Genomic DNA, 15,006 nt, shown 5'->3' on the forward strand with positions numbered 1-15,006 from the left:
TATCCCATAAGGACCAATAGATAAACAATCCTCCTTGATGAAATTTAAAGTTAGACTGGAAAGTTTCATAAATAATGCTGTTAGTAAAAGGGGTTATAGAGGAAATTTTACTGCCAAAAATTTATGTCTAATAGAGATATGAATATACTTCAAAAGTTGTTTCTGCCTCTAACCTCTATGCTTAGAAAAGGAAAAAGAAACAATAGGCCCCTTGCTTGAATTTAATGAGGATTAGTCTAGCAGTCACTGCTTATACAGGGTCCACAGAAGGTGTCTATCATGCTCCAGGCAGTTGCTGCTGGTGCCCTTCCCAGGTCACTTTTCAGGGATTTGTGGGGATGGACAATGAGGGGCTCATAGCCTCAGTCTTCACCAGATGAGTGGATGGGGCTAATAGGAGACACCTTCCCTGGAGATGCCAGCAGGTTATTCCAGGAAGGGGGTGTCCCACGCCCATGAGTGGAAGTTCCAGAAAGATTCACAACAGCCCAGTGCCCTTGCTTCTGGGCAGGCAACTGCTGTATTACAATTCCTGCTCCTGGGTTCCCCAAGGAATCAGACCAAGGCTAGATTCCTGCTGAGACCACATTTCCCCTGCCCTCCTTTCCTGTTCTTACCCTCTGCTCACCTCACTACTTCTTTATAGCTTTCTCCTGAGAACAAGCTCTCTACAATTTACAAACTCAACAATCCTCAAATCCAGTTCTTCTTGTAGAAACCCAGCAGCACTGAATAACTGCTGTTTATAATTGAATTTAAGAGTGCTTCTGCTGAATTTTGTTTGGGAGTTACAATTTAAAATATTTGACAACAGTGATGTCTTTAATTCTAATGTTTCTTCAGCAATAATAATGCTTTTCTACTTTCCTGTGGCCTTTGAAAGATTACATAAGACTAGAAAATTCAGTGAATTTCTCATTTGCTCATGTAGACACCGTATGAAATTAAAAGTTTTTCCTAGGAATTCGTCAGAAACTGAAATTCTTTTCCTCCCAGTTTAGCTTACTAACATTTTTCAAACTACAATTCTAGGTGAATTATAATTTATAGAGATATAAACTATTCACAGCTTGTTTCACTAGTTAGAAAAAAATGAATCTGTAATCAACTGGATGTATTTTGTTTTCTAAGAAACAGAAGTTCATGGGAAGTATTTTCAAGTAAAATTACATGTAGCATTACTATCTACAAACAATACTTTTATATCATCAACTTCTACCTGTTTGCTAGTCAGTTCTTCAAGGAGTAAGCATTCACTTGAAGAGAACATTTTAAGACACCACCAGTTTAGCTTATGTAGTTCAGCAGTTGAGGTAAAAAGTTTCCTAATTGACCATTGTGCTGAGAGTGCCTGAGAGAGCTCATTTCTCTAATGATTACAAAAACTGTCCCTCTGTGGGAGACATAGAATCTTTGAGATTGCAGGATCCTTTTGCACACTGGTATTTTTTCAAAGCCTTCTCTTTGCACATCAGTATCAAAAAGTTATTTAGGAAGAATGTAACACTAATGGTATAGAAATATAGAAGTTCTAGTCACCTTTATTTCTGCTTCTTTCCTAAAAATGATGATCAGAAAGGATTTTCATTAAATCCTATAATGTTGCTAAAATTTAGAGAATATTTGGACATTGTCAGCTTTAGAAATAATTTTAGAGGCATTGAATCACGTAGATTATATATGGTGTAACAGAGGAATCGCTAAACCTTTAACTGACCTCATTTTTGAAACTCAAGAAATAGATCATTTGCCCTTACTATGTAAAACTGTGAAAAGTCATCTCACACTCTGAACACCATGGTGCCCTTTATCTTGTCTTGTAATAATGTAAGTTTGTTTGAACGAGGCCACTGAAAATAAGCAGCTGTGGTTTTCTCAGAAGAAAATTCTATCTAGGACATGGTAGGCACTGGAGACACTATTTTAGCAGCAAAGACTTTTTTAGTATAATCCTTTTAACTTGGTAGTTTTAAAGGTCATTTATATTTGAAAAGTAAAGACTTTGTTATAAAATATCCCCAAATTTGTAATACTTTAATAAGTTATCTTCATAGAATTATTTGCAAACCAAATAAGTAGGAAGTTGAAAATTCCTGGATACTTTGAACAATAGACATTTATTTCAGATCTTGTGAAAAGATATATTTCCTTAACTTCCAACACAAATACAGTTAAGGGATAATAGAGGTTCAAGTTATTTTTTCTCTTTTAAAGCTATGACTCAGAAGGGTGAGTTAATAAGGTTGTAGAGGGGCCTTCCCAGTGGCACAGCGGGTTGAGTGCAGCACTGTGAAGCTGTCCACAGCCTCCGGGACACCAGTTCGATTACTGCCCAGCCTGGGGAGATTCCTACAGGGCATGGCAGACAGACCTCTCCTGTCTCACCCACTGCTCCCCATAGCTCTCCTGTCTTGCCTGCTGCTCCCCTCAGCAGTGTATTTCGGTCTTCTGCCTGTTCTGCTCCTTGCTCTGTCTCTGGTGGATTCTCTCACCCTCCCGCGCCTCTAGCCTGTACCCCAGTTCTTGTATAAATAAATAAATCTTTAAAAAAAAAAGGTTGTAGAAAGTTGCCTAACTGGAATTATATCAAAGGATTTATAATACTCATTGCTATTTCTCCAAATAAAATGTCATACAGAAAAATGTTAAGAGCAAACAAAAGAAACAGAAAATACCTCAGTAATCTTGCAAATCCCATTAACATTTTTAGCACAGGCGCTTTTAGCATGTTTTTGATGTATGTTTCTTTCCTTACAAAATTCTCAATATTAAAAAAATTTTCAGAACCTTCATCCTGTAATGTGGTTGTAGGATGCCTAATGAGATATCAGTCACACTTTCTATTTTCTAGCTTTAAAATACACATTTAAAAAGAAAAAAAGGGGCCTCCCCGGTGGCGCAACGGTTGAGCGCTGGGTTGTGAGGCTGCCCGCAGCCTCTGCAGCGCCGGTTCAATCCCCAGCTGCTCCCCGGCCACCAGAGGAGGGTCCCACATGGCGCAGACTTCTCCTGCCGCCCGCTGCTCCCCTCAGCAGTGTGCTTCAGTCCTTCTGCCTGCTCTGCTCCCCGCTCTGGCTCTGGTGAATTCTCTCACCCTCCCGCACTTGTGACTGTGCCCAGTGCTTGTATGTATAAATCAATCAATCAATAAATAAATAAATCTTTAAAAAAAAAAAAAGAAAAAAGTATATTTCCAGTAAACTGATTATAAACTATTATGTGATAACATTAATGTTCAAATGTAGTATTTGAACATGATTTTTTGTAGCCCTGTAAGGAGTAGAGGAAAAAGTGAATGCAATGTTGTTTATTTACATTATTTTGCTAGGCCTTTTGGTAACTTTGAAAGTAAAATTAACATATATTAATATTTCTCTTAAATAGATTTCACTGATTTTTTTCCAATAAAAAAGAGTTTTAATAGAATTAGTATGCAATAGGAAGAGAAGAAAGGATAATAGTGTTTTAAAAAATCCAGTTACCTATCCCCTTGTGGGTAAATGCCCAGCCAAACAGGGTTGACCCAAAGCAGGGCCATGAAGGCCTAAAAGCCTGCCACAAGTCTAAGTCACCTTCTGGTGCAGACCCACAGGAAAGGGGCAGAAGGGACTAGGCAAGTCTGGAAGGAAAGGAGCAAAATCAAAGAACAAGTCAAAATAAAGGCTGCCTTTGTCAGCCTCCCCAAGGTCTCTCACCTATATCTCTTTGTCTCCTTCCATGTTGCCCAAGTCCGCAGTGCAAGTTCAAGGCTGAGAATCAAGCTATATGTGTAGCTTCTTCACATGTTTCTCTGCTCCAAGTGCTTCCTACAAGTCTCCTGTATTCCGTCTTCTCTCCCAAGTCCTTTTTTATGTTTTTACTCTTTTTTTTTTTTTTTTTAGTTTTTTTTAAAGAATTATTTATTTTATACAAGAACCCGGATACAGGCCAGATGTGCGGGAGAATGAGAGGATTCGCCCGAGACAGAGTGGAGAACAGAACAGGCAGGCTGATGAAATACACTGCTGAGGGGAGCAGCGGGTGAGACAGGAGAGGTCTGCCGCGCCATGCGGGAATCTCCACGGCCAGCGGGAATCAAACCTGCACTGGAGAGGCTGCAGACAGCTTCACAGTGCTGCACTCAACCACCTGTGCCACCAGGGAGGCCCATTTTTTTTTTTTAATTTTAAATGTAATTTTTTCTTACATCATTGTTAATTTTTGGACAATATATGATTTCTCTCCTCAGGTGTGGGAGTTCTCCACATCAAAGCAGTTCTCCAACCATCAAAGCACACATAGTCCATCACCAAATTCCCTTGTGTTCTTCCTCCCACCTCTGTTTTCTTTTTTTTTTTTTAAGATTTATTTATTTATGCATACAAGAGTTGGAGTATAGGTCAGAGGTGTGGGGGGGGGGGTGAGAGGATTCGCCAGAGACAGAGTGGGGAACATAACAGGCGGATTGACTGAAATACACTGCTGAGGGGAGCAGCGGGCGAGTCAGGAGAAGTCTGCTGTGCCATGTGGGTTGCTCCCTGGCCGGCCGGGGATCGAACTTGTGCTGCAGAGGCTGTGAATTGCTTCATAGTGCGGTGCTTAACCCTTTGCGCCACCAGGGAGGCCCCCCACCTCTGTTTTCACCCCTCCCCGATCTACCCTTTCCCCCTCCTCTCCTGGATGCCTCTGATGTGTGGTCAGCTTTCAAGATTTATCTTTAACCCTTTGTTTGGTTTTTCTATGTTCCACATATAAGTGAAACCATCTGACACTTACCTTTCTCCTTTTGGTTTATTTCACTTAGCATAATTCCTTCCAACGCATCCATGTTGCTGCAGATGGCATGAATTTGTCTTTTCTGCTGCTGAGTAGTATCCCATTATGTATATATAGCACATCTTCTTGATCCATTCATCTGTTTAGGATGAATATCTTAGCTATTGTAAATAGTGCTCCATATCTTAGCTATTGTAAATAGTGCTGCAATAAACATAGGGTTGCAGGTTTCCTTTCAAATTAGTGTTTTTGTGCTCTTTGGGTAGATTCCTAGGAGTGGAATATCTGGGTTATATGGCAGATCCATTTAGTATTTTGAGGAACCTCCACATAGCTTCCCATAGTGATGGCCCAGTCTACATTCCAGCCAGCAGTTTAAGAGGTTTCCTTTTTTCCCTCATCCTTTCCATCACTTGTTTCTGTTTTTCTTTTTTTATTAATATGGCCATTCCCACAGGTGTGAGATGTGATCTCATTGTGGTTTTGATTTTGCATTTCCCTGATAACAAGTGATGTTGAGCTTCATTTCATATGCACTCTTTTTAATGGATAAAGGTAAATTATTTTTTAATGTTTTATTTTAGTGAAGTTACATTTTCATCATAACATTATAGGATTTTCAGTTATGCATCATTAAAAGCCCTTTAATGTATTAACAGACTTTTATCTTAAAGCATCCCTGAGTCTTAATTGCTATTGTTATTCCCGTTTAACAGATGAAGAAACTAAGACACAAAGAGTTTGTATTCCTCCCCCAGTGCCACCCAATTACTAAGAAGCTGAGTTGGTATAGAAATCCAACCAGTCTGACTCCCAAGCTCATGCTCTACAGTCAGCACTTCTGTAAACTTAATGTGCAGACCACACAGACCAGGTCATCTTGATAAATTGATGATCCTGACTCAAGGGGTTTGGGATGGGTTATATCTAAAAGGCCCCAGGTGATTGGATACTGCTGTTCTATGGAGCACATTTTGAATAGCAATACCATATCACAGTACTTCAATAGCAGGACTGTAATTTTCAGCAATATTTATTAAGGACTCAACCCCTGTTCATCTTTCTATTCTCTACAGCAGGTTTACTGGATGACTGACCTTTACTTTTAAATATCTTTAAATAATAACATTTAAATCAAATTTTTAGTTGAAACAAATGTCAAAAGTCTGTCCCCTCTCCTTTAAATCACTCAGTATTATAGGAACTTGTTCTTCAATACCTCAGGTTTATGTATGTCAGTTCTATTTGATTAGTTTGCATGCTGGCTGATGGCCAAAATATATATCCTTTAACTCAAAACTTCTAAGTTACAAAGGCTGCATTCATCTGGCAGGCATTCATTTCCATCCTTGGGGAAAGCTGTGATGTAAAACAGATTTACCTAATGCTCCATATCTCACTCAGCCTCAAGGCCAAAGTTTCTACTCTCTAAGGCTCCTCTATGATGTGTGTGCATTTTACAAGTGCTGGTGTCTGAGTTGTCTTCACATAATATTAACATTGAAAAGGGAGAGTTGTTTGATTCTTCTAAAATTTCATTTATTCTGAGACCTGCTTTTTAAGTTTTCAGCCACATGTGTTCTTATAAATGAGCTAAAATTTATCTAAAACATTTTGTGAATATTTCCTAGTGATATACCTGGCATTTGCCATGGAATTTGATTCATTGAAAAGAAAGTGGTCCTATGGTCTGGTGTAAATTTAATCAGTAAAACACTCAACAGCAAAAGTTCCAAGGTGGTACTCCCATAAGGTCATAGGCCTTTGGTGTTATTTAATTTTTCCAAGATAGAAGTTTGATATGTCCTCCATGGTTCAAGAACTTTACACTAAAATCAAAATGAGGTGTGCTGGGACATTTGGATTCTCTTCAAGTGAAAACTCCCTCACTGAATGATAAATTAGCAAATGTCAGCTTATATAAAAACAAGTTTCTCACAGTCTCACAAACATTAATGCATCTGATAAAGCAGAAAGGGAAAGTTTTCCTTCTTGGAGATGGGCTTTAGATAATGACTGTCCCTTTCATTTCAATGACTCTGGGTTTTACAATGCACTTTCATTGGTTGTTCTGGTTAAAAATGGGCCCTAATGATGACAAATATACATTACCAATTTTTAGAAGAGGGAATGGTTGCTTATAATAGTAGTAATTTGCCTAGTATCGGTAGCAAGTACATGGAGGAACTTGAATCTTTTTCAATGAGATCTCAAGAGAAGAATATATATTCACCTGAATTGAAACTATTCAATGCTCAATTCAACTAAACTACCTTTATATACATCCTCTACAATTTTTTTAAATTTTCAAAGAATTCTATGTTGGGTTAAACTGCCTGAAGTAGAGATAATTTCAGAGACTGGGATATTGTAATCAATGCCATGTCCAATAGTATAGGTATTTTAAAAGCATGACACCCAATAACTACTTTTTTTACTGTGCTTTAGAACAGAACTTCTCAAATTTTAAGGCCTACACATCTCTAGGGGATCTTGTGAAAATGCAGATTCAGATATAGTAGGTCTGGGGCAGGGCACAAATTTCTGCATTTCTAGCAAACTTCCAGGTGATGAAATTGCTGCTGGCCTATGGACCACACTTTGAGTAGCAAGGCTCTGGACCCCTAGTGCACACATCATAGAATCACCTGGACGGCTTCTGAAAGCACAGATTGCTGGGCCCCACCACCAGAGTCTCTGATTCAGTTAGGTCTGGGATAGACCCAAGATTTATATTTCTAACAAGTTTATAGTGATGCTGATGCTGCTGATCAGAGACCCCAGACTGAGAACCATCTCTCTGGAGCCGACATCTGTCTCACCCAAGAATGTAGCTCTCCCGAGATGAAAGCCAATAATTCCATCCACTCTAAAATGTCAGTGCAATCACAGGAACCTGGGAAAGACTCCAGGAGAAATGCTCTTCTCTGGGAACTGTCCAGAGTGATTTGTGATTAATTGCCATAATCTCTGCAAAATGATTTGGCTTAATTAATTTGGAAGATACAGTCCCACAAGATGAATGTAAAGGGTGGTTTGTCTATGCTCTCTTTAAGGGAGAAAGCTATGATTTCCCATTGGTTTCTTTGGAGAACATATCAAAATAATCCTAATAAGTTAAAGTTTGTAAGGGTGTTTACATATGCTAACACACATATAAAACAGCACAGCTATGTCATTTCAAATCTTTGAAAATCCTTGCAACTCTAAATAAACTGTTTTGCTTTCTAAATAAACAAATTATGAGTTAAACACATATCCTCTAACCAGAAATAACAGAAAAGAGCAGCCTATTCATTCATTTACACATTAATTGATTGAGTCATTCATTCATTCAAATATTTTTTTTCTTATTTCATTATAACATTTAAGTAATAGTGTGTATTGATTATGTGTGAACAGGAAGCAAAATTTCACACAAAATTCAATTTTCCAGCTTTTCAACATTCTATGAATGTTATTTTAATACACTGTGTTAGTCACCATGCTGGGCACTTTATATAAATATAAATGAGATGAGAAAACCCTGTGCTCTCAAAGGACTTACTGTCTGGAGGAAAAGACCAATATGAGTAAAAATTCACACATGTACATATAAACTACAGCTGTCACAATGTTTCAACAAAGAGATGCTCTGTGGATACTATTTCTTTATGTGATGACACACCATCCTGTGTCAAGAATAAACTAGATCTTGCTGGGCATTAATTGCAACTAAAATCAAAATCATTTAACTTGGTAAGTATTAATCAAGAAACTTAAAAACAGGGGTCAACAAATTAATTTATTCAACTCCTTTAATTATCTTTTTACTTATCCACTTGTATTTTATATTCAAGGTATATCTGTTCATTTTAGAATTTAAGGGTATAAATATTGTTTAATAAAACCATAGCTTAATAAAAACTAATTTGAAAGGATACACATATACACGCCTATGTGACTGTAGCACTATTTACAATAGCTGAATTATGGAAATAGCCTAAGTGCCCAACGATGGATGAGCACATTAAGAAAATGTGGTGTACATGGAATACTGCAGCTATAAAGAAATGAAATTTTGCCAGTATGACAACATGGATACAACTGGAGGATATTATGCTAAGTGAAATGAATCAGAAGGAGAAAGACAAATGCAAAATGATTTCACTCATATGTGAAATATAAAGAAAGTAAGCAAAGGAACAGACAAAACTAAACCAAAATAAATGCTTACAATCTGAATGCAGAGTTGAAGCTACCAGAGGTCGAGAGTGGGTACAAGGGGTGGGGAGCACAATGGACTATGGTAGAGTATGTAGGCATATATTCCTAAAACATTTACAGTGTTGTAAACCAGTATTACCTCAATAAAAAAAATATAATTTAAATAAAGCATGGCCAAGTTAAAAGATAGTCTAATAGCCATGTGTTGAAGAAAAAATGTAATACTCCCATTTGACCACTAGAGGGAGGAGACCTACTTCTGATGTGATTCGTTCTGCATATTTTTCTCACCCAGCTAAGTAAAATCTAGTGCAACTAAAGTACTGTCTTCTGAACCTTCTTTCCTTGAAATTTGATTCACTCCTTGGTGTCTCTCAGTTAAATTGGGTAAACTTAAATGTCTAGTTCTAATTCTATCCCAATTTCCATTATTATGCAAAAATTACTGCTTTTTTTGTTCAAACTCATAAATAAAAAATAATGTTTGTAAAAAGCCCAGGAAGAAATAAAGTTGCAAGTATTAACTTCCAATGATTCTTCAGTGGAACAAGAAATTTGGTTTTTGCATTTCAGCTCACATAGTCATACAGTGGGAATTATCAGTCTTTCAATCATGATAATCAAAAAGTTCTTGTATTGCATATATAGATTCTTTGTTGTTTGTTTAGCTCTTGTAATTTTAAATAACTCATTTAACTTTTTATACATGAATGCCTTATCAGTGAAACAATAAGCCCTTTATAAATTGTGTTTACATTTATACAGCTCTGTATCTCAGCTGCAAATTAAATTACTGTTGCAATTTCTTTAATTGTTATTATTGTCAGAAAATACACAGTGAAATAGTGCAGTAAAAAGATAGGCAACTTTAGGTTCTAACATGCTCCAAGCACCTGTCCTGCGTGTAACTGTGTAGCCTGTAGCAAGTTGCATGACCTTTAATAAGGTCGTTAGAAAAAAACCTGTAAAAATAACTGATTTCTCTGTTTTATAATTAAGTGGTCCTGCAGCCTACCAGCCACGCAGCTATAAAACAAGTGCCTAACAGTCACCTCCTGCTGCTTCTCTTACTAATCTCCATGAGAGAAATGCCCACTGAATGGGTATATACTGACCTTAGCAAAATATTTTAAACAATTAGACTGATATATTTGCAATTATAGAGTCTAACTAAAATAAAACATTAAAAAGAGACCCCTGATAAATGTCGTGCTACATGAGGACCCCCAAGTTCCTTACCCTGGTATTCAATATCCTCCTTACCTGCTCTCTTTTCTCTGCCTCTGTTCCATCACTGGGGTAAGAAGGTGGGGAGTGGTAAGTCACAGGCCAGATGCCCCCAGGAAACCTGAATTTCCAACACAACCCTCTTATTTCAGCTTTGTTGTGGGTGCAGAACTCATCCTCACACAGTTCCAGGATTCCAGGCAAGCCCTGTTCCTCCAAGCAGAAAGAACAAATCTGTGCATTGTAGGCCAGATGCAGTCTGGAGATGTGCTTTGTGTGGCTTGTCCATGATTTGAAAATGGGAGATTTCATGCAAAAGTCAATTTTCCAGCTTTTCTAGAGCCTGGGCAGCACTAGACTGAAAGTGAGTGTTGGCCACCTCCTCCTCAAGATCTCCCCCTCCAGTTCTGAGCACAGCCTACTTTGCCCTTCTGCATTCAGTCTAGTCCACTTGCCCATTTCCATGAACTGCCTATTAACATGCCCTATAACTGGTGCCCTCTAAGGTTGGGAGATGCACCCCACCTTGCCAGGAGGCATCTCTAGGTGTGACCCCCTACTCTAAGAATTTCTCCAAAGCTTAGCTCAAAATCCAGCACCAAACCTTGGTGATATCCCTCTCCTCACTAGTAACTATAAAATGTTTGCACATACATTTGCTCAACATTTATCTGCTTAAAAGAAATATTTCTGAAAAAAAAAGAAACATTTCTGAATTTATGCATTGGACAGTTTCTCAAAGGTTGAAGCTTTGTCTTATTTATCCTTGACACAGTGCTCTTTCTGACAGTCCCTGTATTTCAGTCGCTCTGTGCAACACAAATACATTTCCTTTATGATATTGTGATTTCACAAACATCTGTCATTTCCAGGTCTTCTCAACATCTCCCACAAACTCGAACTTTTACAGGTGTGAGGCAGGTAAAACCTAAATGAGCAGAGGGGGAACAGTCCTGAAGGGAAATGAAACACTCCAATGTGGTCCAAAGTAGGAGTGCAAATTCAGTGTTGCTAAGTGTGATTTCTCAAGATAAGTCAGAAATGTGGAAAATGATAATGATGCTTGTGATTTTAGGCTGAACCTGGAGAAACACCATCAGAAGCTCCAAGCGAAGCCAGGACAGCCCCAGCTGAAAATGGAGTGAATCACACCACATCCTTGACCCCCAAACCACCCTCTCAGGCACTCCACAGCCAGCCCACTCCAGGTAAACCCTAAGTAAAGAGCTGGACAGCAAGGCCCTGGCTCCAGATTCTTTGTGCCACTGAAGGTGGTGGTATGATTTAGTTAGCTAAAGCATCATGTGAGCAAGGATGCATAGACTTCAGAGACACTCCAGAAATGGGAGATGTAGAAAGGGTAGGAATGGGGAGAAAGCAGGGAAGGAATTCCAACAGAGACATATAAGTGATCATCTGGCTCTGCTGAAAACTTACAAAGCCACAACAGAATATCACCAAGATTTCTCGTGTCTTTACTTAGTGACGGTTTCTGATCTATTAATATTTACTGGTAGAGTTCTCCAAGCAACTTATAAATGTCCATGCTTTGAAAAGCACATTCTTAGTTCTAAGATAAATCTCTGCAAAGAATTCCTTTCCCGTTTTTCCCAACTTGTCCATAAACGTGTCTACATCTGCTAAGTGCTCTCCTAAGCCCTGCATGGGGAGTATCTCATTTCACCTTCATCGCAGACGAGGAGATGCTGTTATTGTCCCCACTGGACAGATAAATAAACTGCTGTTTTGAGATGATGAATTACTAATTGAAGGTCACATATAGAATAAAGCCAGGACTGACCCAGTACTTAATGATCCTAAAATTCTTGCTTTTAGCTTCTGTGTTGCTACAAAAGCTAGACTGGTGTCACATCTTAGAAAAGTCTTTTGATTTTTGTGCAGCTGATTTTCATTCAGACACTTAATTTAAAACTCCTTAGTGCCCATACCTGAGGGGAGATATCCTGTCTTGTGCAAAAATAATCAAGGATGTTATTTAAACATCCTTTAAAAAAAAGAGTTGTGTAACTAGCTCTTATACATGTCCCTTTTCTCCAATAGATGGCTTCCCAGGACAGGTTTCATTTTTATCCTTCTTTTATAGAGAGCTAAGGAATAGCACACACTTATACCTTTTGTTGAATTGGATAATGAAGCAAATAAAAGGGAAAATAATTTCCTTCATGAAAGTGTGGCTTCATGTTGCCTCCCTTCCTTGCTACACTCCTGTGTGCGAGACCTTTCATTTGCAAGGAAAGGGGTATTTCTTCTGGGTAAGACTGAGCTTTTAAAAAGAACAAATTGTATTTACTCTTTAAAGATTTATTTTATTTATGCATACAAGAACTAGGGTGCAGGCCTGAGGTGCAGGGGGGTAGGGATGAGAGGATTCACCAAAGACAGAGTGGGGCACAGAACAGTCAGATCTACTGAAATATACTGCTGAGGGGTATGGACAAGAAAGAGAGGTCTGCTGCGCCATGTGGGTAGCTCTCTGACCCAGGATGGAACTTGTGCTATGGTGGCAGTCCATGGCTTCATAGTGCTGAGACTTAACCCCTTGTGCCACCAGGGAGACCCAGAACAAATTATATTTAATTACTATCAAGTGTGCATGGATCAGAGCCTATGCTTTTAAGAAGGTTTGAAGATCAGTAATAGTAAGGAGGTGACTTGATCTTAAAAACAAAGTAATATTTTTAATTGAAGATTTTCTATACCAGCACAAGCATTTTGCATGCTTCTGGAATATAAATGTCATCCAAATATGTAATTCTAGTCTTGTGCTTCTGAAAGTAAAAGAGAAATTAGCATTTTATTGCTTTGACCTTGATGTTTTGAAGTAATTTGATGACTTACAAAATCATTTTTTAAATGGCCCAGAATTCATTGCAGATATGGTTTCCTCGTCCTGTAAAAGTTGACATCAGAATTATGGTGCAATTATCAGACCAGGAAATTAACATTGGCACAACACTTGGAACTTACCTACAGACTTTGTTTGGACATGACCTGATTTCCACTAATGTCCATTTATTGCCACACATTCCTATTCCTGATTTCCACGTTGTATTTAATTGTCATGTCTCCTTAATCTCCTTTGCTCTGTGATAGTCCCACAGTCTATCCTGCCTTTTGGACCTTGATGCACAGTACTGGTCAGTTATTTTATAGATGTTCATCAGTGTGTTTTGGCCTCATATTTTCTCATGATTACACTTAAGTTTTGAGAAAGAACATTGCAGAAACATGTGCCCTTCTCAGTGTATAATATCAGGGGACATGATGTTGTTAAGTCTCATCATTGGTGATGCTGAATCTCTTGGTTAAGGTGGTGTTTGCTCTAAAAGATGATTTTCCTCTTTATAATTAATAAATTTGAGGGGGATACTTGGAAACTATGTAAAAATCCTCTTCCCCCTTAAGCTTTTGCCCATTGATTTCTGGCGCCCACTACTGGATCTTGCCTCCAACAATTATTACTCACTACTAGTCAGCATTTGATTTTTTTAAAGATTTTTTTTATGTATTTATGCATTCAAGAACTGAGGTCTAGGACAGAGGTGGGGTCTAGGACAGAGGATTCACCAGAGACAGAGTGGGGAGCAGAACAGGTGGATCTACTGAAATACACCGCTGAGGGGAGCAGCAAGTGAGACAGGAGAGGTCGGCTGCGCCATATGGGTTAGCTGCCTGGCTGGGGATCGAACTCCCGCTGCCATGGCTGGTGATAGCTTGATAGAGCTGAGACTTTAACCTCTGTGCCACCAGGGAGGCCCAGCATTTGATTTTTAAGATTCCACTTGCTATACCCAATTTTGCCAAAAGGTGGCAATAACACTGCTTACACTGAATTTGTTGATTTTGATTCAGTGTTATCTGTCCTCTCTACAAATGAAGCATATAGTTTCACATTTAATTAAGTTGGCCTCAAAGTTACAAAATAAAGACACATCTTTAAATAATTTTAGAACACAGCCTCCCTGATGGCGCAAGGCATTAAGACGCAGCACTATGAGGCTGCCCACAGGCACTGCAGCAGGAGTTCAATCACCAGCAGCCAGGGGACTGCCCACATGGCACAGCAGACCTCTCCTGACTCACCTGCTACTCCTCTCAGCAGTGTGTTTCAGTCAATCTTCCTGTTCTGTTCCCCACTTTGTCTCTGGTGGGTCCTCTCACCCCCCGCACCTCTGGCTGTACCCCAGTTCTTATATGCATGAATAAATAAATCTTTAAAAAAATAAATAATTTTAGAACAATTTTCTTCCAGAATTTGTCATTTCTCCAAAAAGTGACTTGGACTCCGGGGCCAAATGATGTTTTATAGAGAGAAAAAAAGTAATAACTTAAGAAAGACTGTTTTATCTTTTTATTTCAGGTTCTGTAAAGGCACCTGCCAAAACAGAAGATCTTATTCAGAGTGTTTTAACAGGTAAATACCTTTCTTTCCCCCACACACCCACAGATTTAGGCAGCTAAATATTACAAACTGTAAGATTTTTCCATTCATCTCCAAAAAAACCATTAATATATCTTCTCTAAGAAAATCTACAAATAGTCCCAGTTTAAGCCACTTTATGCAATGTAATCACAGAGAAGTAACCATCCTTGGATAGGACCCTATTGCTATAAAAATAACAATGTCACAAGATACCTATTTTAAAATCAAAGAATAGCTTCACACTGGAACTGTGACCTGTGGAATAGGAATGTATGTCCCCAAAGTGCCAGCAATACACTGCATTTTAAAAATGAAGACTGTGCCTATAGAATACAGATACTTGAGAACTAGAATACAGTCTGAAAAAAAAAAAA

At 38.5% G+C, this 15,006-nt stretch overlaps 1 protein-coding gene across 2 annotated transcripts in view; it reads left to right on the forward strand.

Moving 5' to 3' along the window:
• PLCB1 (phospholipase C beta 1) overlaps positions 1-15,006 on the forward strand; it is a gene marked incomplete at both ends in the record, with an annotated part of 613,641 nt that overhangs the window by 505,991 nt on the left and 92,644 nt on the right. For both annotated transcript variants that reach the window (XM_084247878.1, XM_084247879.1), the window contains 2 exons: positions 11,264-11,396; positions 14,570-14,623. In XM_084247878.1, coding sequence (XP_084104004.1) covers positions 11,264-11,396; positions 14,570-14,623 — 187 coding nt within the window. The remainder of the gene's footprint in view (positions 1-11,263; positions 11,397-14,569; positions 14,624-15,006) is intronic.

This window comes from Talpa europaea (assembly GCF_964194135.1).
Source record: "Talpa europaea genome assembly, chromosome: 11".
Lineage (NCBI taxonomy): Eukaryota > Metazoa > Chordata > Mammalia > Eulipotyphla > Talpidae > Talpa > Talpa europaea.